This window comes from Molossus molossus, unplaced genomic scaffold (assembly GCF_014108415.1).
Source record: "Molossus molossus isolate mMolMol1 unplaced genomic scaffold, mMolMol1.p scaffold_m16_p_16, whole genome shotgun sequence".
Lineage (NCBI taxonomy): Eukaryota > Metazoa > Chordata > Mammalia > Chiroptera > Molossidae > Molossus > Molossus molossus.
In genome coordinates, this window is record NW_023425351.1 from 43689621 (window position 1) to 43712529 (window position 22909).

General features: G+C 41.9%; 1 protein-coding gene across 1 annotated transcript in view; it reads left to right on the top strand.

Moving 5' to 3' along the window:
- Window positions 1–22909, top strand: part of SPAG1 (sperm associated antigen 1) — a 93670-nt gene that overhangs the window by 59689 nt on the left and 11072 nt on the right. Inside the window, exons 11-15 of the mRNA XM_036264044.1 lie at window positions 1356–1586; window positions 1653–1751; window positions 2139–2238; window positions 8652–8804; window positions 19910–20076. Of these exons, the coding sequence (XP_036119937.1) occupies window positions 1356–1586; window positions 1653–1751; window positions 2139–2238; window positions 8652–8804; window positions 19910–20076 (750 nt within the window). The remainder of the gene's footprint in view (window positions 1–1355; window positions 1587–1652; window positions 1752–2138; window positions 2239–8651; window positions 8805–19909; window positions 20077–22909) is intronic.

A 22909-nucleotide genomic window follows, 5' to 3' on the forward strand; every position in this document is an offset into this window, starting at 1 on the left:
ACCCACACAACCCTAACAGGGGCTGGGGACAAACTGCAACTGAGGTACGTGCCCTTAGCGGGAACTGAACCCGGGACTCTCTGGTCCGCAGGCTGACGCTCTAACTGCTGAGCCAAACCAGCCAGGGCTAGGAACTCTTAATGAAAGAAAAGAGGGGGTTATTTTGGGGTCAGGACAGTTTCTTTGTGGGGAAAGAGAATTGGGAAGGATTTTTATGCAGATTGCTTTTTCTTTCTAGGGGAGAGGGATGTAGAGAATCCACTGACAGATTACCTCATTGGGGCTTGACCAAAAAATCCCATACTGGTTGATTAAGATTATGTTTCTGGGAGAGTTTGAAACTGTAATTGGATCAGGTATTAAGTCTGGGTCTGGTGGGCTTTTAGCACAAGTGACGCCATTTTGGGCCTGTGGTTTTTTTCTTTAACAAAATGATGAATTGCCTTGTATAGAATATTGATAAGACCTACACATCAATGAAATATTTATGCATCATTTTATATTTAAAAATAGTGGGTTCAATAATCAAGTAAGGCTGTGATTAATACCTGAAAGTTTGAATAAGGTATCATAATGGAAAACTTACTGTCTTAAAAAATTTTTTTTTAAATTTATTGACTTGAGAGAGAGAAGAAGGGCGAGAGTGAGAGAAACATTGATTTGTTGTTCCACTTATTTATGCATTCTTTGGTCAATTCTTGTATGTACCCTGACAGGACGGAACCCACAACATTGGCCTATGGGGAGGATGCTTTAACCAACTGAGCTACAGGCCAGGGTCAAAGCTCACTTTAAAAACTAGGTGCTTATTTTATGTGACTTTGCTAAATTCACTTTAAAGCGACTTAAAAATCACTTGGACTTTATTTTTTTTGTCAAGTGATCTTTTTCTCCTAGTCCTTTAACATAAGGAAAGGGTACCCTAACCTTGGGTGCAATGATTGCATTCAAGTTTTAGTAACTTCATTCATTCATTCATAAATTGTAGATGTTAGAAAGGTGAGTATTTTGTAAGATCTACCTTTGCCTGTTGGCTTTGATGAAGGGAATGATTCTGAAATGCCTGTTTTCAAGTCACACGCCCTTTCGTGTTTAAAGAGTTAAATAGGGGGTTGGCTTCGGTCCACAGCCCGAGAAGCCCCAGGGGCTGGGGCGCAGGCCTGGCGGTCAACCCTCCGGGTCTGGCCCTGGAGGTGCCCGAGCTGCCGCCTCCGCCCGAGGGGGCGGCGCCTGCCCGGCTTCCCCGGGACCCGCCCAGAGGGCTCGGCGCCCGGCTCCCCGCCCCGCACCCCGGAGGCGCGCGCTAGTTTCTCCTGATGATGCAAACACCCACTTCCCGCATCCACTTCCCACAGAAGACCCGGAGCCGGCGGGAGCCGCACGCGCCGCAGAGCCCCGCGCCATGGGCAACATCCAGAGGAAGATGACGGGCAAAAGCGAGGCCGGCAAGCGGCCGGAGAAGGGCGCGTCGCGGCGGGGTCGCACGCCGGGGGCTGGCGCGGACAAGCGGGGCCGCCCGCGGGCTCCGGCGCCGGCCGGCAGCGCCCAGGGGCACCCAGGCGGCGGGAGGGGCGCCCGAGACCCCGTCGCGGCCCACGCGGCCCCGGAGCCCGGCGCCCCGCCTGCAGCCCCCGCCGCCCCGGCTGGCCCCTCCGGCCTGAAGAGCCAGGGCAACGAGCTCTTCAAAACCGGGCAGTTCGCCGAGGCGGTGCTCAAGTACTCGGCGGCGATAGCGCTGCTGGAGCCGGCAGGTAGGTGAGCTGCGCCCCGCGGACTCCCCGGAACCCTCCGGCCGAGCTTCGTGGGACCTCAAGGGGCCACCGCGAGAGAGGCGCAGGCCACCTCCTGAATGACAGGCGCCTGAGTCTGTGCATTGCTTTCTGGTGACCGAGGGCGGTGCGTGACGGGACCCGAGGGGCAGTCTGTGCCGAGGAGTCCGTAGCATGTGTTCCGGCGGGTCCGTTCGTCCCCTCGCGGGCTTTCCCCATGTGGCCGCTGCGGACACAGCTCCTCCGAGCTCCGCATTATCAGCAGTCTGTGGGACTGCAGTGCCGCGGGAGACCTCGGTCGTCCTGCAGCTTTGGGGAACTTGATTTTGTTCATGGATTGTAACTGTGTTTAATTAAATGTGATTTTAGGAAGTGGAAGTGCAGATGATCTAAGTATCTTATATTCAAATAGAGCAGCATGTTACCTAAAGGAAGGAAACTGCAGTGGCTGCATTCAAGATTGTAACAGGTAAACTGCCGGTTTTCAGGTTTGTCAAGAGATTGTTATCTTTCAAGGTATGGAATGCAGTAGTTACTGTCCTAAGTTTTCTGCATGACTCTAATTTCTTAAGAACTTTTAAGGTATGTTAATTGATTAATACATAAAAATCATAAATTCTTCTCTTTCACAAATAGGAAGACTTGTAGAAGATTGTGCAAACTTTTTTCATTTCCACTACTACCACCTTCATTCATGCTCTTTTATCAATTATTTTTATGAAATCTTCATTGTTGAGAGTATTACAGGTGTCCCCCTCTTCCCCTCTCCCCCCCTCCTCCCCAGTGCCTCCCACCCAGTTCCCATCCCTCCCCAGGCCTTCGCCACCCTATTGGCTGTCTCCATGGGTAATAGATGTAAATTCCTTGGTTAATCTCTTACCATCCCCCCTTGCTTCCCTCTGAGGTTTGTCCATATGTTCCATGTTTCCATGCCTCTGTTTCTGTTTTATTCATCAGTTTATTTTGTTCATTAGATTTCACACATAAGTGATATCATATGATACTTGTCTTTGACTGGCTTATTTCGCTTAGCATAATACTCTCCAGCTCTATCCATGCTGTTGCAAAGGATAAGAGATCCTTCTTTTTTACAGCTGTGTAGTATTCCATTGTATAATTATAGCCCCATTTTTTATCCACTCATCTACTGATGAGCACTTGGACTGTTTCCAGATCTTAGCTATTGTGAATAGCACTGCTATGAACATAGGGGTGCATACATTCTTTCTGATTGGTGTTTCAGGCTTCTTAGGATATATTCCTGGGAGTGGGATCACTGGGTCAAATGGCAGATCAGTTTTTATTTATTTAATTAATTAATTAATTTTTTTTTGTTTGTTTATCCTCACCCGAGGACATTTTTCGATATTTTGTTCAGATAGAGTGGGCGGGAGGGAGAGAGAGAGAAACATTGACATGAAAGGGACGCATCGAGTGGCTGCCACCCGCACGACCCAACCAGGGCCAGAGACAAACTGCAACCGAGGTACGTGCCCTTAGCAGGAACCGAACCCAGGTCTCTCTGAACCGCAGGCTGACGACGCTCTAACCACTGAGCCAAACCGGCCAGGGCAGTTTTAAATTTTTTTTGAGGAAATTTCATACTGTTTTTCATAATGGGCGCACCAGTCTGCAATCCCACCAGCAGTGTACTTTTCTCCACATCCTTGCCAGCACTTGTTGTTTGTTGATCTCTCTGGTGATTAGTGACTTTGAGCATTTTTTCATATGTCTCTTGGCCATTTGTATGTTCTGTTTATGTTCTTTTTATATCAGTCCTAGACTACTGGAGGAAACTTCTCAGTACTCTCTCTGCCTCCTCTAGTCCACTGTGGCATCAGAATAACTTCCTGAAGCACTGTTTTGTTCAGACTGTTTCAGACAGGTGTTCACTGGCTCAGTATAGTTTTCCAGATAGTGACTCTGTCACCATATTGCCCCCAACACAAACTTTCTGCTCCCATTTGGTCCACTGTCTATAATGGGCTCTGTACACCTTTGCTTCTGAAATTTCTACTCAGCTGCTCCTCTTCTCTGCCTGCCTGATGGCCTTCAGCCCTGGTCATCTTCATATCTGGAATGCTTACACGTCACTCTCTCACCTGGAGGTACTTGTGTCATCCACTGCGTTGGATTGTAAACTCTGTGAGGTCAGGAACCATGTTTTATATAGCTTTGCATCCCTCAAGCACAGTAGTCACCCATGGTACTCTGCCAGTTACATGGTGAGATAGAGGAAACACCTTTACATGAATTAAAAGTATTGTTTTTTTTTTTACCATTAATTAATAAGTCTTCCTCAGTAGCCCTTTGAAAAGAAGCTAATATTAGTGAACCTAAAAATTAAGAAGTTGTATGTCCTGGTTTGACCATAACACTTGAATTACTTCTTTTGTCTGGTATAATTATTAATATCACCCCCTTTCACTCTCAGAAGCCCTAGTTTGGACAGTAACTTATGTGGACACCCTGATTATAAGGTGAACAATTAATTTTTTTCATTGGTAGTATCAATATAATGATATGGGTAAAAACTTATTAGTATCTGTGTCTACAGTTGTTTTTTTAATCCTCACCCAAGGATATGTTTATTGATTAAAATTTTTTTTTCTTTATTGATTTTAGAGAGAGAGGAAGGGGGGGGAGAGAGAGAGAGAGAGAGAGAGAGAGAGAGAGAGAGAAACATCAATGAGAGAGAACATCGATTGGCTGCCTCCTGCATGCCCCCCACTGGGGATTTGGCCCACAACCTAGGCATGTGTCCTGACCAGGAATCTAACTGGTAACCTCTTGGTGCATGGGTCCAACGCTCAACCACTGAGCCACACTGGCCGGGCTGTTTATTGATTTTAGAGGGAAACATCAATCAGTTGCCTCCTGTATGGGGATCGAACCTGCAACCTAGATATATGCCCTGAATGAATCAAACCTGCAGCCTTTTGATGTATGGGACCATGCTCCAACCACTGAACCACTCCCACCGGGCTCCAAAGGCAGTTTTTTTGGGTGGCAAAACTTTGTTTCCCTTCAAACCTTTCAGCTTATGTGTCTGTTGCTTATACATTACTCTTCAGACTTGTCTTAGGTATTCCTACAGTGACTGAACTCAGGACTCTGTTTAAAACTTGGGACCCTTACAGATAGGGCTACTGTAAAACAGTGGACTCACTTTGTTTTTAAATGACATCTTTTAAGGTGGCAGACATTTTCTTGTTAAAACTTGTGTTTCATTGTAGATCAAGGAGGAGGTCAAAGATGGGACTCCAGACATGGTGTCCAGGGTGGCTAGAATGGAGGTTTGTCTGGAGGGAGAGATGGCCTGGTAGGAAAGGAGGTGGGTGGTGGCTTAGGTAAGGTGTCCTTAGATAAGTGTTATCTTCTAGGCCTAGGAATTCAGCTCTGTTGGTCAGTAGTGACCTCCATGGAGACCAACCTACCTAGATGTTTTCTTTGATACCTGGCATATGAGTGCCAGCATAAGGGGCATGGGATGATTTTACTCCAAAGCATTGATTCTCAAACTGGTTTTAATGCCAGAGAAACCATGATTTGCTATTGTGAACGTGTTGAAATATGGATGTATTTAAACTTGTGTGATCTAGGAATCATTTATTAGCAGAAATATGACTTTTCACTTTAGAAAGATAGCATACATTTTAAAAGGAGGCCTGTCTTTTAGTTTTTCAGTTAATTATCGTTGCTCCTTGGAGAGTTGTTTTGTGTTCCATGAGCCCTTATTACGAGACAAGTGGTAGCAGGAGTCAAACATGGAAAAAGAAAAACTCATGGGGGAAACCTATGAAATAACTTTAATAGATTTACTTATAAAAATAACTTTTTATACATTTTGGTGAGAAGTATTTAATTTTAAGTATCTAAACTCCTGGGGCCTACTCTGAAGCACTTCCTCAGAGCTGTTTCCCAGGGGCATATCAGGGAATTTCGTTGGAGTGTTTGAGGAGCTCAGGGTCTCCGGGCCCTGCCCCTTTCCTCACCACAGCATCTCCACGTTTCCATGTGAGGCTTCCATGTGAAACATGAATCAGGGTTATGATGCCGAAGCAAAAGTTTAAAGCCTTTTTTCTGGATATTACTTTTTATTCTCATAATTGTTTATCAGTAAAAAATAAAACAACTTCGCCCTGGCCAGTTTGGCTCAGCAGTTAGAACATTGGCCCACAGACTAGAGAGTCATGGGTTCAATTCCTGCCAAGGGCACATGTCTCAGTTGTGGTTCATCTCCAGCCCTGGCCCCGGCCGGGTCATGAGGGAGGCAACCAATTGATGTCTCTCTCTCACATTGATGTTTCTCTCTCTCTCCCCCCCCCTCCTATCTCCCTTCCACTCTATCTAAAGATAAATGGAAAAAATATCCTCAGGTGAGGATTAAAAAATAAGTAAAACAACTTCACTTTTCCCGTCTGTCAGGGAAACTTTTTGGCTTATCTGAACCACACCAAAAATCTTTCAGTGACTTTCCATTGAAGATATTTTGATAGACTTAGTACAAATGAATGATGTCTAATAATTCTCTGCTTTTGCTCATCTTTGCTAATCTCTGAAGGACTTGAAATTAGGTGACTGTAGGGTCTTGACTGTGTAAACATGAATGTGTAAGCGCTTTTGTATAAGCTCGGTTTAAAAGTTCTCTGTGTTTATTTTCCTGAATAGATACTTTTCTTCTTCTTTTTTTCCTTTGTGGAATTTCCATTTATAAGCTTATATTTATTTTCAGGATTGTGGTTAAAGAGAAAAAACCTTACATTTACAAGGCTGGGGAGTGCTAAAAATTAACAACTGCATGCTACACAATTTTTGATTCCAAGTCTACCTCAGGTTTATCTTGAGTGGATAAATAGTGTCTTGGGTTTTGGAAGTCTGGTGAAATGGGGTAGTCATGTGGCTGTTCATGTCATTAATATCCCCTGGCATTATAAACTAAGCTGGATTTGAGGCCATGGTGCAGGTGATAGATCCTGGTGCCCCAAGGTCTGTTTTCTAGTGTTTAAGTGTTTTTACTTGATTTTAAATTTACTTTTAAATAACTTTTACAGATTACAAAAGTAACATACCTATTATAGAAAAAAATTACACCCCCTCCCCCCCATCTTAACACCTAGGCAGAGCAAAATTGGTTATTTTTCTAGTAGAACAATTTCTGTGGTCCAGAGTTGAGGAGCACACCCCCACATGAGCACTTGAGTGTCTACACTATGGAGAATTGCGAAGGAGTTCGAGTGACAGATGACTTTGAGTTCTTTTATTTGTAGTGTTTTTTGTTTTTGTATGTGTTTCTGGTAGAAAGAGTGTAGGCTCAGAAGAGTACATGTTGTGGCCTTGGTAATGATCTAGGTGCTGGGAATACCCTTGCCTTCCTGAAGCTTAAATGCAGAACTGACGCAGGCAGGTTGCTCCAAGTGTCTCTTCATTTCCCCACCTGAAAAATGAACATATTAACATTTACCTTGTAGGCTTTTTGTGAGATTAGATGAGAAAGTTTACAGTGACGAGCATGTAGCCGGTGTTCAATCAGAGCTGCCTCCTTGCCAGATCACTGTAAACAGGAATAGATAGCAGATCTCGAAGTCTGTTGGAAAGAAAAGTAAAGCAGCCCTTGCTCAGGCTTCCCCTGAAGCAAGTGAACTATCTGATATATGAATTTCTTGTAGCATAAGGGTTAACCAGAATAGCAAACCTGCAATAACCAATGTGGACAACCTGGTGCATACTTGTTAGTGTGTTATATAGAAAGTAGGCTCTTCATAGTATCTCTGCATGGAGTACTTTACAGTTGCAGTTAATTTTATTAAAACTAAGTACCATAGTTTCCATTCATAAATACAATCTTGATTGTGTGCTGTATTTCAGAATATAATGAAGTACGTTAAATAGTGAAGTAGCTTTAAACAGTTACTTCAAACAAAACCAAGGAACATAACCTTGAAAAACATCTCTGGTGATATTGAAAATACTTCATAGACAAGTGCAAGATGAAAATTCATGACTTAAAGAAATCATTGGCCCTGGCCGGTTTGGCTCAGCGGTTGGAGTGTCGGCCTGCGGTACAGAGAGACTCGGGTTCGGTTCCCGCTAAGGGCACGTACCTCGGTTGCAGTTTGTCCCCGGCCCTGGTTGGTCGTGCGGGTGGCAGCCACTCGATGTGTCCCTTTCACATCGATGTTTCCCTCTCTCTCTCTTCCTCTCTCTCCCTCCCGCTCTATCTGAACAAAAAATGGAAAAATGTCCTCGAGTGAGGATAAAAAAAATTAAAAAAAAAAGAAATCATTGTATGCTTCTTTATTACCTCTGGTATTTTTGAAGCCCTTTGGAGGCAGGTGAATCCTACTAAACTGTATTAAGTTTTAGAGAGCTAATTTTTAAACAGTAATACAAGTTTTTGTGGTTTTATACTAATGTGCCTTATTAAATACATAAGTGCAAATAAAAATTTCCCTTTTAATCCCTCAGTAACAAGAATCTGTTGAAAGCCTGCTCTGTGCCTGGTGTCATGATGGGCTCTATTAGGCTTTAGGGAGGGTGAGGGTGTGTTGGGGGTTAGGGTGGGAGAATGGGGGTGAGGGGATAGCGGGGTGAGGGGAGAGGAGGATGTGGGTTGAGGCATACTGCCTGCTGCCAGGGAGTTCAGTCTCAGGGGGGAAGGAGTAAAGAAATGCCAGAGTGCTTTGGTACTGGTTTCAAAACAAGGAAGTAACCACAGATTTGATTGCTACTCAGGGTTTGTGTTCCTGGTATGTTGCCAGGTCCTCGATGAAATGCTAGGTAGGTATGTATTTGAGTTCAGTACTACAGTATGCATTCAGTTAGTAATAAGTTAGAGTAATTTTCCAAACAAATGACATGTAATATTTTTGTCTTCTTTAGGGCTCTGGAACTTCACCCATTCTCAGTTAAACCTCTTCTCCGACGAGCAATGGCCTATGAAACTTTAGAGCAGTATCAGAAAGCCTATGTGGATTATAAAACAGTGTTGCAAATAGACTGCGGAATCCAGATAGCGAATGACAGTATTAACAGGTAACCTGATCTGAGGCAGCTACCTCGGAGGTCTAGATGTTTTATAACGGAATTCGATTTTTTTCTTTCCCTCCTCCAAGAATGGTGTCAAAGTGTATACATGTTCTGTTATTTACTTTACATGAATGATTGCCTTCTTTCACTCCATCTAAACCAAATGATTCTCTAACTATCCCATAATACATTCTGAGTTGTCCTTCAATACCTATATATTTGTTTCCCAGCCCATTTATTATTAAGTGATTATTCTATTCTTCTAAAAAAATGTATATTGTTAATAGTATTACAGATGTCCCCCATTTTCACCCCCTTCCCCACCTGCCACCCAGCCCCTGTCCCACCCCAGGCCATCACTACACTATTGTCTGTGTCCATGAGCTATGCATATATGCATATCAGTTTTTTGGTTACTCTCTTCCCATCTCCCAAAGAGATCTATTTTGTTTGTCAGTTTATTTTGTTCATTAGCTTCCACATATAAGTGAGATCATGTGATATTTGTTTTTCTCTGATGGGCTTATTTTGTGTAGCATAATAACCTCCAGGTCCATCCATTCTGTTGCAAAGGCTAAGAGTTCCTTTTTGATGGCCACATAGTATTCCACTGTGTAAATTTACCACCACTTTTTTATCCACTCATCTACTGATGGGCAGGCACTTGGGCTGTTTCCAGATCTTAGATATTGTCAACAGCACTGCTATGAATATAGAGGTGTATATATTCTTTCTGATTGATGTTTCAGGATTCTTAGGATATATTCCTAGAAGTGAGATCACTGAGTCAAATGGCAGTTCCATTTTTAATTTTTTGAGGAGACTCCATACTGTTTTCAATAGTGGCTGCACCAGTCTGCATTCCCACCAGCAGTGTACTAGGGTACCCTTTTCTCCACATACTCACCTGAATTTGTTGTGTGTTGATTTATTGATGGTAGCCATTCTGGCAGGTATGACATGATACCTCATTGTAGTTTTAATTTGCATCTCTCTCATGATTAGTGATGACAAGCATATTTTTCAAGTCTATCTATATGTCCTCTTTGGAGAAAAGTCTATTCAGGTCCTTTGCCAATTTTTTAATTGGATTGTTTGTCTTCCTTTTGTTAAGTTGTATGAGTTCTTTCTATATTTTGGAAATTAACCCCTTATCAGATGTATCATTGGCAAATATGTTGTCTCATAAAGTGGGTTCCCTTTTCATTTTGATGATGGTTTCTTTTGCTGTGCAGAAGTTTTTAGTTTGATGTAGTCCCATTTGTTTATTTTTTCCTTAATTCCTCTTGCCGTAGGAGATGTATCTGTGAAAATTCTGCTATGTGAGATGTCTGAGATTTTACTGCCTATGTTTTCTTCTAGGACTTGTATGGTTTTACAACTTACATTGAATTTATTCTTGTATATGGTGTAAGTTGGTGGTCTAGTTTTATTTTTTTACATGTACCTGGCCAATTTTCCCAGCACCATTTATTGAAGAGATGGTCTTTCCTCCATTGTATGCTTTTGCCTCCTTTGTCAAATATTAATTGACCATAATGTCTTAGGTTGATTTCTGGTTTCTCTGTGTTTTTTTTCCCCATGGATTTATATGTCTGCTCTTGTGCCAGTACCAGGCTGTTTTGATTACAGTAGAAATTGTGCCGAATCTATAGATTGCTTTGGGTAGTATGAACATTTTAATGATGTTAATTCTTCCAATCCATGAACATAGTATATGCTTCCACTTGTTTGTATCTTCCTCTGCTTCTTTTTTCCATGTCCTATAGTTTTCTGAGTACAGGTCTTTTACACATTTATTTTATTTTATTTTACTTTTTTTCCTTTATTGATTTTAGAGGCAGAGGAAGGGAGAGGGAGAGAATGATAGAAACATCGATGAGTGAGAACATTGATTGGCTACCTCCTGCATGCCCCCCACTGGGGATTTGGCCTATAACCTGGACATGTGCCCTGACCGGGAATCAAACTGGCGACCTCTTGGTGCATGGGTAGACACTCAACCACTGAGCCACACTGGCCGGGCTACACATTTATTTTTTATTATTTTGTTAATCCTCACCTGAGGATATTTTTTCATTGAATTTTAGAGTGAGTAGAAGGGAGGGAAGGTGGGAGAGAAAGAGAGAGAGAAAGGAACATTGATGTGAGGGAGACACATTGGTTGCCTTCCACACGACCCTGACTGGGGCTGGGGCTCAAACCTGAAACTCAGGAACGTGTCCTTGACTGGAATTGAACCCACAACCCTTTGGCCAGTGCTCTAACCGCTGAGCATACTGGTCAGGGCTGACTCATTCATTTTTTAATAACATGCTATTTAGCCTCTATGTCTTAGAATGTTTTTAAGTGTTTTTTTTTTTTTAATCCTCACCCGAGGACATTTTTGCATTTATCTTCAGGTAGAGTGGAAGGGGGAGAGGAAGGAAGAGAGAGACAGAAACATCAACGTGAGAGAGAGACATCAACTGGTCACCACCCACACAACCCCATCTAGGGTCGGGGACAAACTGCAACTGGGGCACGTGCCCCTAGTGGGAACCGAACTTGGGTCTCTCTGGTCCGCAGGCCGACGTTCCAACTGCTGAACCAAACCGGCCAGGGTTTAAGTGTTTTTATTGTAGTTGAGAATGTCCCATGTGCACTTGAGATGAATGTATATTCTGAAGGTTTGCAATGAAATGTTCTTTAAATGTCAATTAAATCCATGTGAACTGGTGTGTCATTTAAGCTCTCTGTTTTCTTGTTGATTTTTTTTGTCTGGGAGATCTATCTATCCAGTGATGTCAATGGGGTGTTAAAGTCCCCTATTATGACTGTATTGCTGACAATCTCTTCCTTAAAGCCCTCCAAGAGTATTTTTGTATATTTAGATGTTCCTATATTGGGTGCAGATATTTTTACCAAGGTTATATCCTATTGTTGGATCATTCCTTTTAGTAGTGACTTTCTTTGTCTCTTGTTATGGCCTTTATTTTGAAGTATATTTTGTCAGAAAAAAGTATTGCTACCCTGCTTTTTTTTTTTTTTTCTTTTCATTTCTAATTGCATGGAAAGATTTTTCCATCCCTTCACTCTCATCCTGTATGAGTCTTTTGTTATAAGTTATGAGGTGGGTCTCTTGTAGACAACATATATATGGGTCATGTTTTCTTATCCAGTCAGCTACCCTAGGTCTTTTTATTGAACATTTAATCCATTACATTTAAGGTTATTATTGCTAGGTACTTACTTATTGCCATTTTTATTCTTTATGCCTAAGTTTTCCTCTATTTCTTCTTTTTCTTACAGCAGTCCTGTAACATTTCTTGCATTGTAGATTTGGTGGCAATAAACTCCTTTAGCCTTTTTTTTTTTTTTCTTCTGGGAAGCTCTTTATTTCACCTTCAATTTTGAATAATAGCCTTGCTGGATAGAGCCATCTTGATTTTAGATCCTTGCTTTTCATTATTTAGAATACTCATGCTATTCATCCCTTCTGGCCTGTAGTGTTTCTGTGAGATATTAGCTGACATCCTTATGGGAGCTCCCTTATAGGTAACTGACTGTCTCTCTTTTGCTGCCCTTAAGATTCTCTCTTTATCTTTGAAGTTTGCCATTTTAATTATGATGTGTCTTGGTGTGAGAATCTTTGGGTTCATCTTGATTGGGACTCTTTGTGCTTCCTGAACTTGTGTGACTTTTTCCTTCACCAGGTTAGGGAAGTTTTCTGTCATTATTTTTTGAAACAAATTCTCTATTTCTTGTTCACTTTCTTCTATCTCTGGTACCACCTGTGATGCAGATGTGGTACCGTTTCATGTTGTCCCAGTGTTCCCTTAAATGTCCTCATGCTTTTTAACATTTCTTTTTGCTGTTCTGCTTAATTTTTTTCTATCTTGTTTTCTAATTTGTAATTCAATCCATTGCTTCTTCTAACCTACTGTTAATTCCTTCCAGTGTGTTCTTTTTTTCAGCTATGTCATTCTTTGTTTCCAGCTGGTTATTTTTCATGGTTTCTGTATCCTTTTTCATGCTACTGAGCAGTCTAAAAGCCATTACTTTATATTCTGTTTCTGATAAGTTGCTTGCCTACATTTTATTTAACTCTCTTTCTGGAGATTCCTCCTGTTTTTTCATTTGGAGCCTGTTTCTTTCTTTCTCCATTTTTGCTGTTACTTTCTGTTTATTTTTTTGTATTGGAAAAGACTGCTGTGCCTTCCCATCTTGGTGAAGTGGTCTTCTTGTGGCACCCAGTGGTGGAGTCTCCTTAATCTGAGCTGGGTGCTTTCACAATGTTTCTTGTGTGGGTTTTGTAGGCCCTCCTGTTGAATTTGGGTCTTGATTGCTTTTTTCCTGTTCATGGGTTGGCTCAGGCTTGCTGACTGTGAGGCTCAAACCCAACTACATTTTGCCAGCTGTTATAGAAGTGCTGACAGGTCAAACCAAGACAAAAAACGACCGAACTGAAAACAATACAAAAAAAAAAAAAAAAACCAACGATGAAAACAACAACAACAAGAAAGCCAAAAAAAGAAAAAGAAAAAAAATGAATACTAAAGACAGGAGACCAAAACAATTAGAGGAGAAAAAAAAAAGAACCAAAACACAGGCTATGAAATAAGGAAGAGAAACAGACTAGAATAAGAATAAAAATGAGAAGGAAAAATAATAATTTTAAAAAGTAATAATAAATGAAAATACAGAATAGGAGAAGGAAATCGGGAAAAGAAAAAATAAAATGAGAAAAAATAAAAAAGAGAAAGAGAAAAAAGAGTAGAATAAAAGGAAAGAGAGAAAATAAGAGATATGAAGGAGAAAAGAGAAGAAAGAAAAAATAATTTTTGGATCTGCTGTTTGTGGAGCTTGCTGGATTTTGCTCTGGTGTTGTTGAATCTGGCCTCTTGGTGTGTTGGTTCCAGACCTTCTGGAAGGTTCTCATGTTCAATCCAAGAGAACTGTCCCTGTCTGGCCCTGGGCAACCTGACTGAAGCACAGCACGGTGGAGCCCCAAGTAGTCTGGCGGGCAAGGTCTCCGTAGCCGAGAGTCTGGGTCTGCTGGTGCCTTGTACCTTGAATGTCCCTGTTCTGAACAGCTGCCCTTTCCCCTACAGAACTGGTTTTCCAGGATGGCCAAAACAGACTCACATCGAGGGTGGTGCCTGTAGTTTGTAGGAGGGGAGGCAGACATTTTCTCTCCTTCCAATGCCTCAGCTCTGCTTGGCTTGCTGACACCCCCTCCGCCACCTCAAGCAGGAGGGGATTAAAAACAAATAAAAGCCAGCCCTTCTTGGCACACCAGTCTTTTAGTGCTGCCAGCCCCACTTGGCAAGGCCTCTTCCCAGGCTCCAACCAGGCCAAATGTTCAAGTCCCCTGTACTGCCAGATGCAGTCACCGGGGCAGATTTTCAGCCTGGAGCCGTTCCCTCTTGTCTCGGGTTGCCACAGGACCGGACAGAACCAGCCAACTACATGTGGGGGAAGCGGTGCCTCCCCTGCACTAGGGATGGGCAGGACCAGTCTTCTTTCCTAGACCTCACTGTCTAGCCCCATCCAGCTCTCTGCCAAAAGTTTTCCCGGGAAATAAAGGGTCCCTCAGATTCACTGTTGGGTGTGTAGGTCAGAACTTGCCTCTGGCCCCAAGGTCCGCTGTGTGGCCCCCTCCTGTAGACACAAATTGGGCTGAGCTCCCAGGCAGGGCAGTGGCAGGGTGTTCATGCTGCTCCTTCCAGTGACTCTCAGCTCCGCTCCCATTGCCGCGCTCCTGCCACAGCCTTCACAGCAGTGCCACCCGGCGCCGCTGTCTGCCCCCTGGCGCCGCTGTCTGCCCCCTGGCGCCCGGCTCCACGGCCAAGCCGCAGCTCTCAGACTCTATCCAGTTCCTGGTTCCCACGGTGCCCAGGCCCAGGGAAGCGACAGCCCCCTCCCCAGCAAATACCGCAGTTCCCAGACCCCGACTTCTTTCTAGCAGCGGGCTGTGCAGCCCAACCAGGCACAGAGGGTGGCAGCGGTGTGGCTGTGTGCCGAGTCAAGGCTGCTCCTGGGGACTTCTTCCCAAGGAGGATATTGTAAATTTCCCCAAAGGACAGGAGCTCCAAACCTGTCAAGTGAGGAGCACTGGGGCCTGAGTGATGGTGGTGGCTCCTCCCCCAAAAGACTCTGAACCACCTGTCCCTGAGTGTCAGCACAGACACTCACATGCTATCCTTTTTAAAAATAGCACAGTGTATATCTCAGAAAGCCCAAAATTTAACTTTAGTATTTGTAAATATCTGTGGGGTTAGGAACGTGTTTTCAGTAATGTCAAATCAGTACTGATTATAGGACAAGATAAAAAAATGTAGTGAAAACTGCCATGTTGAATCTTCTACTGGATTTGCAGATGTTCATTTGTACCACATCTGTCAGTAGAAATATATCTGTTGTTTCTCAGGAGAATGAATGTCTTCATGAGCCTGCTTGATATTCGTGTTATATACCCTTTACATGGACAGTCAAGTAGGATGAGTATCAGTTTATAATGGTGAAATAACAAAGAATTTGATCTAATTTATTTTCCCCTTGAATGAGAATGGAAAGGTAAGAATTTCCAGACTTCATAAATGGCTTTCAGACGAAATTTGAAAATTACTAGTTGGATAGCATTTCTGGTTATGTATATTTTCTGATCCTATTTGTCCAAAGTATAACTTCTTAAGTATGTGTGTGTGCCCTGCTTTGGTTTAGTGTACCATGCCCCACTGCTTTCGAAAAGAGAAAAAATTGGCACAGTCTCTGTCTTTAGGCAAACTAGAATATAGCTAAGGAGAAGAACAACCTAAGAGAGATTATCCTTAAGTGTGAAAATGTATTAGTAAGGTAGGGTGATCATAGGTCAGGCCACCTTTGTCTGTGTGTGCTACAGTTGTTGGAGAGAGAGCATTTGAGGTGGTCTTTGAAGGGCACTGATAGAATATGAGGAGGCCTGGAGCAAAATTATAGAAAATGAGAATGGTATGTTTTAGAATAATTCATTTTTTAATTTCTTTTAATCCTCACCTGAGGATATTTTTCTATTTATCTTCAGGTAGAGTGGGAGGAAGGGGTAGAGAGAGAGAAACATCAGTGTGAGAGGGATACATTGACGGGTTGCCTCCTGCACGACCTGACCAGGGCCGGGGACGAACCACAACTGAGATACGTGCCCCTGACTGGAATTGAACCTATGACCCTTTTGTTCCATGGGCCAACGCTCTAACCGCTGAGCCAAACCGACCAGTGCCAATTCGTCTTTTAAAATCAGTGCCTTACTTCACCACATTTTCCCACTGCACTTTGGAGAAAGCTGTTAGAAAGATCTGTATTCAGAACTGACAGCCATTCCTGGAGCTTCCACTCTGGTCACACACAACCTGACTGATCCCTGTCTGACCTGGAAGGAAGGGATATATATTAGTTACTGGATCTCGAATGGAACTAGATCAAATCTGGGGTGTTCACAACCTCCTCGATCTCGAGCTTATAAAGTCAGTGGGTTCCTTGGGAGCTGTCCAAGCAGTTTGCCCTGCTGCATGCCACTCACTGCATGTCATCTGCGGCCTCGTATGTTTCTGAGGCCCCCTTTCCCCTTTTTGTCTGGTTAGGTCCTTCTCATCCTTTAGGAAAAGACTTGCTTCCTCGAGGAGATGACTTTCCCCGACCCACTCATCTCCCTACCACCACCATACGTGTCCTTGATGCTTCCTTCCTCGGTGCCCCCAGAACACTGTGCCTCCTATTACTCGGCTTCCATATTGTGTGTACATTCTCTGTCCTCTCTTCTTGTAAACAATTTTTTTCTCTCATCCTACTAGGAGTTCCTTGAGGTCAGGAATTGTGTTTTATTCATTTTTGTAGTTGCAATATCATATATAGTAGATATCCTCAGTAAAAAATGTGTTGGATGAATGCATTCTCCGACAGAGAACTGGGTCACTCCTGTGCTTTGCTTGGGGCTCTCTCTCCCTGGAAGTCTCTGAGACAGTGAAGTAGGAACGTCTCCCAGAGTTAGGGGTTCTTGTGAAACGGAGCAGGAAGACACCTGAAGTATCTGACAGAGAGGAGGAGGGGTCTGTTGAAAAGGTGTTTTAGGAAATGTAGTTCATAGTGATGGGCTGACTGGGCTGAAGGGAGAAATATATGTCTGAGAGACTGATTACTCACATTTCTGCAGCTTCTACATTATACTTTTTTTTTTTTTTAATCCTCATCCGAGGACATTTTTCCATTTTTTGTATAGACAGTGTGGGAGGGAGAGAGAGGAAGAGAGAGAGAGGGAAACATCGATGTGAAAGGGACACATCGAGTGGCTGCCACCCGCACGACCAACCAGGGCCGGGGACAAACTGCAACCGAGGTACATGCCCTTAGCGGGAACCGAACACGGGTCTCTCCGGACCGCAGGCGGACGCTCTAACTGCTGAGCCAAACCGGCCAGGGCTACATTATACTTTTTTAAAAAATTCAAGTATAATTCATATAACATAAAATTAACCACTTTGCAGTATGTAATTTAGTGGCCTTTATAGTACATTCGCAGTGTTGGGCTATCTCTGTTTAGTCCCCAAACATTTCATCAGTCCAAAAGGAAACTGCCCCCAGTAAGTAGTCACTCCTCAGTCTCCCTGCTCCCACACCCTGACAACCACTAATTTGCTTCCTGGCCCTATGGATACTTCATATAAAGGGAATCATAGGATATGAACCATTTGTATTAGACTTCTTTCACTTAGCAAATGTTTTTAAGGTTCACCCATGGTGTAGCATATATCAGTACTTCGTTTTTATGGCTGAATAATATTCCATTGAATGGATATATCACATTTTGTTTATCCGTTTATCCACCAATGGACATTTGGGTTGTTTCCCCATTTTGGTTATTGCAAATAGTGCTGCTATGAATATTCAAGTACAAGTTTTTGTTTGCATATCTGTTTTCATAGCCTTTTGGTGTATACCTAAGAGTGGAATTGCTGGGTGATATGGTAATTCTGTTTAATTTTTTGAGGATTGCATTATACTTTATATATGTGCATAGGAAGGTTCTTTTATACAAATTGACTTTAAGACTCGTTCATTTTTTTTTTAATTGAGTGGTTCTTGATGATATATTGTCATATAAGACGAGGAGGCTTTGTCTGGTATTGCATGTATATTTTTTTGTAAGATGTCCAGTTTAAAATTTTCACTATTCTTTTTCATGAATCCCATATTTATGCTTGCTTTTCACCTAAGCAACAATATATATTTTATTAATTTAAACATTTGTGCTTATTTTGTTTCTGTCGTCCATTAATCATATTCCTCTCTTCCTCTCCAGGAATCTTATATGTTAAATTTCCCTGCATATACTTATTTACTCCCTGGCAACACATCATCTCTTTTAAGCTGCTTCTTCCTTCCTCCCTTCTGGTAATACAAGTTTTGCTTGAAAATTCTTTTTTTCTAAATCTTCTTTTTCTTTTGAAGTTGTGGGTGGTTGTACACTATTTTTCAAATTTACTTTTTTTACACTAAAATATATGATATTTGGTTATCATAACCAAAGATCACTATTGAAATTTCAAATTAAAGAAATTGTAGGGAAATTATGTGTATTATATTTGTCTCTATATAAATGTAAAAATATTTTGCACAAAAAGTACTGCTGAGTTAACTAACTTGAATGCATTGTACTAATTACCAGTGAACCTTCAGTCATGACGAGCACCTTTCTAAAACCAGATTTATTCCAAAAACATTTCATTTTGTTTTAAAATAAAAGTATGATATTTTATATGTTTAAAATGATGAGAAAGTGATAATCGGGGATGTTAATCTGAATTTTATGATGACTCTTAGTAAATGTCATTAATACTAGGGCCCATAGTAGACTCCAGTATCCTGTTCTTTCTTCTTTATGCATATGAAAACAAAATAAGTGGATAATTTTAGAGATGAAAAAATATAAGGTAAGAGTATCTTAACCACACATAAATGTTTTTTAAAAAGCAGTATCCATCCCTGGCCAGTTTGGCTCAGCGGTTGGAGCGTTGGCCTGCGGTTCGGAGAGACCCGGGTTCGGTTTCTGCTAAGGGCACGTACCTCGGTTGCAGTTTGTCCCCAGCCCTGGTTGGGTCATGCAGGTGGCAGCCACTTGATGTGTCCCTTTTGCATTGATGTTTCTCTTTCCCTCTCTTCCTGTCTCCCCCTTCCACTCTGTCTGAACAAAAAGTGGAAAAATGTCCTCGGGTAAGGATTAAAAAAAAAAGCAGTATCCACATGACAGCTAGTTTTAGCCCAGTCATTAAAAAAAAATTATTTACTGATTTTAGAGAGAGAGAGAAACAGTGATTTGTTGTTCCACTTATTTATGCATTCATTGGTTGATTCTTGTATGTGCCCTGACCAGATACCAAACTCATAACCTTGGTGTATTGGAATGATGCTCTAACTAACTGAACTACCCCACTAGGGCAGCCCAGTCTTATACACATGTCTTAAGTGTACAGTTTGGGCATAGAAATTCCCAAGTGCTCCTGAGTATTCTCAGGAATAATACATCAGTTTAATAGTTATATTAAATGTTACGTGGGACTTTTCTTCTAGGCCTCCTCAATTTTTTAAATTTTTTTTTTTTTGTTAATCCTCACCCGAGAATATTTTTTCCATTGATTTCTTGAGAGATGGGAAGGGTGGGAGGGAGAGAGAGAGAAACAGAGACACATTGATTGGTTGCCTCCCACATGATTGAACCTGTAAATCCACATATGTGCCCTTGACCAGGTATTGAACCCCTGATCATTTAATGTGTGAAGGCCTCCTCAATTTTATTTTTATATTTAACCTTTTCAAAAATTAAAATTTTATTGCTTATATGTTTTTAAAAATATAAACTAATTGGAAATGTCTTAATTTTTTTCTTTTGATACAAAAATATGAAGTTATGTAGTTTTTGGCAACTTTTAAAAGTCCTTTTGAAGACAGTTTATGTGGACAGCAAAAAGCTCCATTATGTTTTTTCTGCAGGGAAGTACACAAATGCATCGCATTTGTAAATCTTAACTCTTGATAAGACCTTCAGTGATATAAAATGTAAATTATATAATCAATAGCAAAAACTTATGTTCTTTTAGAATAACAAGAATTTTAATGGAGCTGGATGGACCAAGCTGGCGGGAGAAGCTATCACCCATACCTTCTGTGCCCACTTCTGCACAGTTGCGAGCTTGGCGGCCTACAGCAGAGATGCCCCCAGATCAAGTGGGAGAATCCTGCAGCCATCATCAACCGGGCAGCACAGGTGGGGGGAGCCTACGCTACTTTCTTCCAAAGGTTATTTTGAGCTGTGTACACTTTCGCAGTAAAGCAGTAGAATAAGAGCGTGAACTTAGGTGTCAGACCTGGGATTTAAGACCCTGATTGCCCTCTTTCTAACTACAGAGTGTTAAGAACTTGCTTCACACCTCCTGTGTCCTAGTGTATGTGATAAGGGTTAATATAAGCAACTCTCTCATGGAGTTGTTCTCAGGAATAAATGGAGATATGCATATAAAATATTTAGCCTCAATAAGGTTAAGTTAGCATTAAATTAACAATAAGAAGAAAAATAATTATGTAGCATATAGTTCTCTACTGTACCAATAAGACTGATGTGTTTGAAATAAATAACACCCTACAACATAAATATCTAGCAGGTACTTCCTCTGCCTGTATCATAGTTGTTAATGTATCTTCGTTGCCATAGTACCTACGTCACTGCTTTGTGCAGTGTTTAATAAATGTGACTGCACTCATGCTTTCTGCGTTAAAGCTAATTGAGGCCTCATTTCTCCTGCTGGCTCAGGAACTCCATGCATGTTCCCGGGTTGAGCTTTATCTTGCAGAAGCCCTGAGGTTCCTGGGGCACGATGTCCCAGTGGCTAGTGTTAGACCTTCATCTTTCCTGCCCTTGAAAGCAGCAGCAGGGAACATTTTCCAAGGCTGGTAGATGACTTGGCAGCCCTTAGGGACAGCACGGAGATCTCTTGATTTCTAGCGTTCATTATTAATAGGGCCTGGCACAAAGCATTTGCTCAATGAAGGTGTCTGTTTATTATTAACAAAGTACATACACTAACCATACTATAGATATGTGATAGCAAATCATAAGTACTAGTCTAATCAGCTTTTTCTGCTCCTAGTGTACTAATTATTAGTGAGAATGGATACCAAGGGCTTACAAACATTGTTGGAAGAAAAAGTGGAGAAAAGTGTTTTAGCAAATTGAGGAGAAAGAAATCCTCTGTAACATTTTGTTTTAGAACTTACATACACCAGGATTCATGGAGTGTCATTTGACCCCTTTGGAACTTGAACATTAGGCAGAAATCTTCTGTTATTTGAAATAAAAAATAAATATATTTTGCCATTTGTGCAGAGGGACAAAATAAGATTATCATTTACATTCAAGTTTATAGTATAAAGTCAGTACATCTGTCAAATTCTTAGATCACAGAATTTAAAGGTATATTTTATTTATTTGTTAACATTTTATGTCAGGTTTTTTTGTAGGTAAAGCTACTACGTAGGTTTAAGACTTTAAATTTTAACATTATGTGTGTGTTAGAAAACTGTGGTTGCAAGTAACAGTATCTGTTGACTTAAATTGTAAGGAATGGATTTGGCTCATGTAACGAAAGGGCCAACGTGGGCTCTAAAACCATGCATAGCTCACCAGCGTTCATTCAGGTTCTGGCCGGAAACAGTGGAACCGTAGCAGTTTTAGGCTTCACATCTGTATATGTCAGTGTCCAAAGGGAGAGAAACACCGTCGCTTTGGTGGCATTCATTTAAGAATGAGGAAATATGTTGCCCAACCTGGTAGCTTTTTTTTTTTTTTTTTTATCCTCACCCGAGGACATTTTTCCATTTTTTGTACAGATAGAGTGGGAGGGAGAGAGAGGAAGGGAGGGAGAGAGAGAAATATCGACGCGAAGGGACACATCGAGTGGCTGCCACCCGCACGACCTACCAGGGCCGGGGACAAACTGCAACCGAGGTACATGCCCTTAGCGGGAACCGAACCCGGGTCTCTCTGGACCGCAGGCCGACGCTCTAACTGCTGAGCCAAACCGGCCAGGGCCTGGTAGCTTTTTTATTCTATTGTTCTGTTGGCTCGAATTCTGTTGGAACGTCTTCGGGTGGGTCATGTGCCCATGCCTGAGCCAGTCTCTGTGAGGAAGAAGTGCTGTGCCCTGGTGGCTTAGGCCTATGTTCCTGATCCTTAAGGTCAGCTTCCACTGAGCACGTTGGCTGAACAGAAGGGTGATAGCTGCGAGGTACCCTCAGAGAGGGAAAATGGGTCCTGAGTAGGCAGTCCGCCACGGTCCCCACAAGACTGTAGGTAAAAATAATAGTTGGGACGCTCTAATCGCAGATAACAAAACCCAACTCTTAATGGCCTGGAGCAAAAAAAAAAAAAAGGTAAAAAAATGTGGTGTTTGGCTCCGTCCCAGCATGGAGAAGTCCACACGTGCAGTAGCTTAATGGAAGGCTGGATTTAGGACTGACATTCTCCTTACCTCTCTTGGCCTTTCACTTGCTCTGTTGGCCCCATTTTCAGACAGACTCTCCCTGTGTCTCATAGGATGGTAACATAGCTCCACCTTTCACCCTCATTCCATGAGAAAGAGCAAGAATTACTTTATCAGGTGCTGCCACAAAAATCATATTGTAGCTCATTGGCCCTCAGAGGCCCATCTCTGACTGATTTGATTATTTTGGCCAAGGGAATATAATGTGCTGATCAAAAAAAAACAAAGATTATCCCAAAAGGTAGGGCTAGGGTGGGGGCTGCTTTACACCACAGAAGCAGATTGTGGAGGAGGTGTGATTTTCCCAAAGAACTTTGGGATACTGGACAAAGACTACCTCAGGCTTTAATGGGTTTGTTTGTTCATTCTTCACAGAATAGTTATTTAACGAAACACTAGATATCTCTAGCAGAGAAAAGGCATGCCAATATAGATAAAATGATAGAATTACTTGTATTTTACATATTTTCTAATTTGAAAAAAGTATCATAATTGTATAATCACTTTTACTTATAGCCAATTTATCTTTTAAATTTCTACAAAGTTTTGTTCCATTTAGAC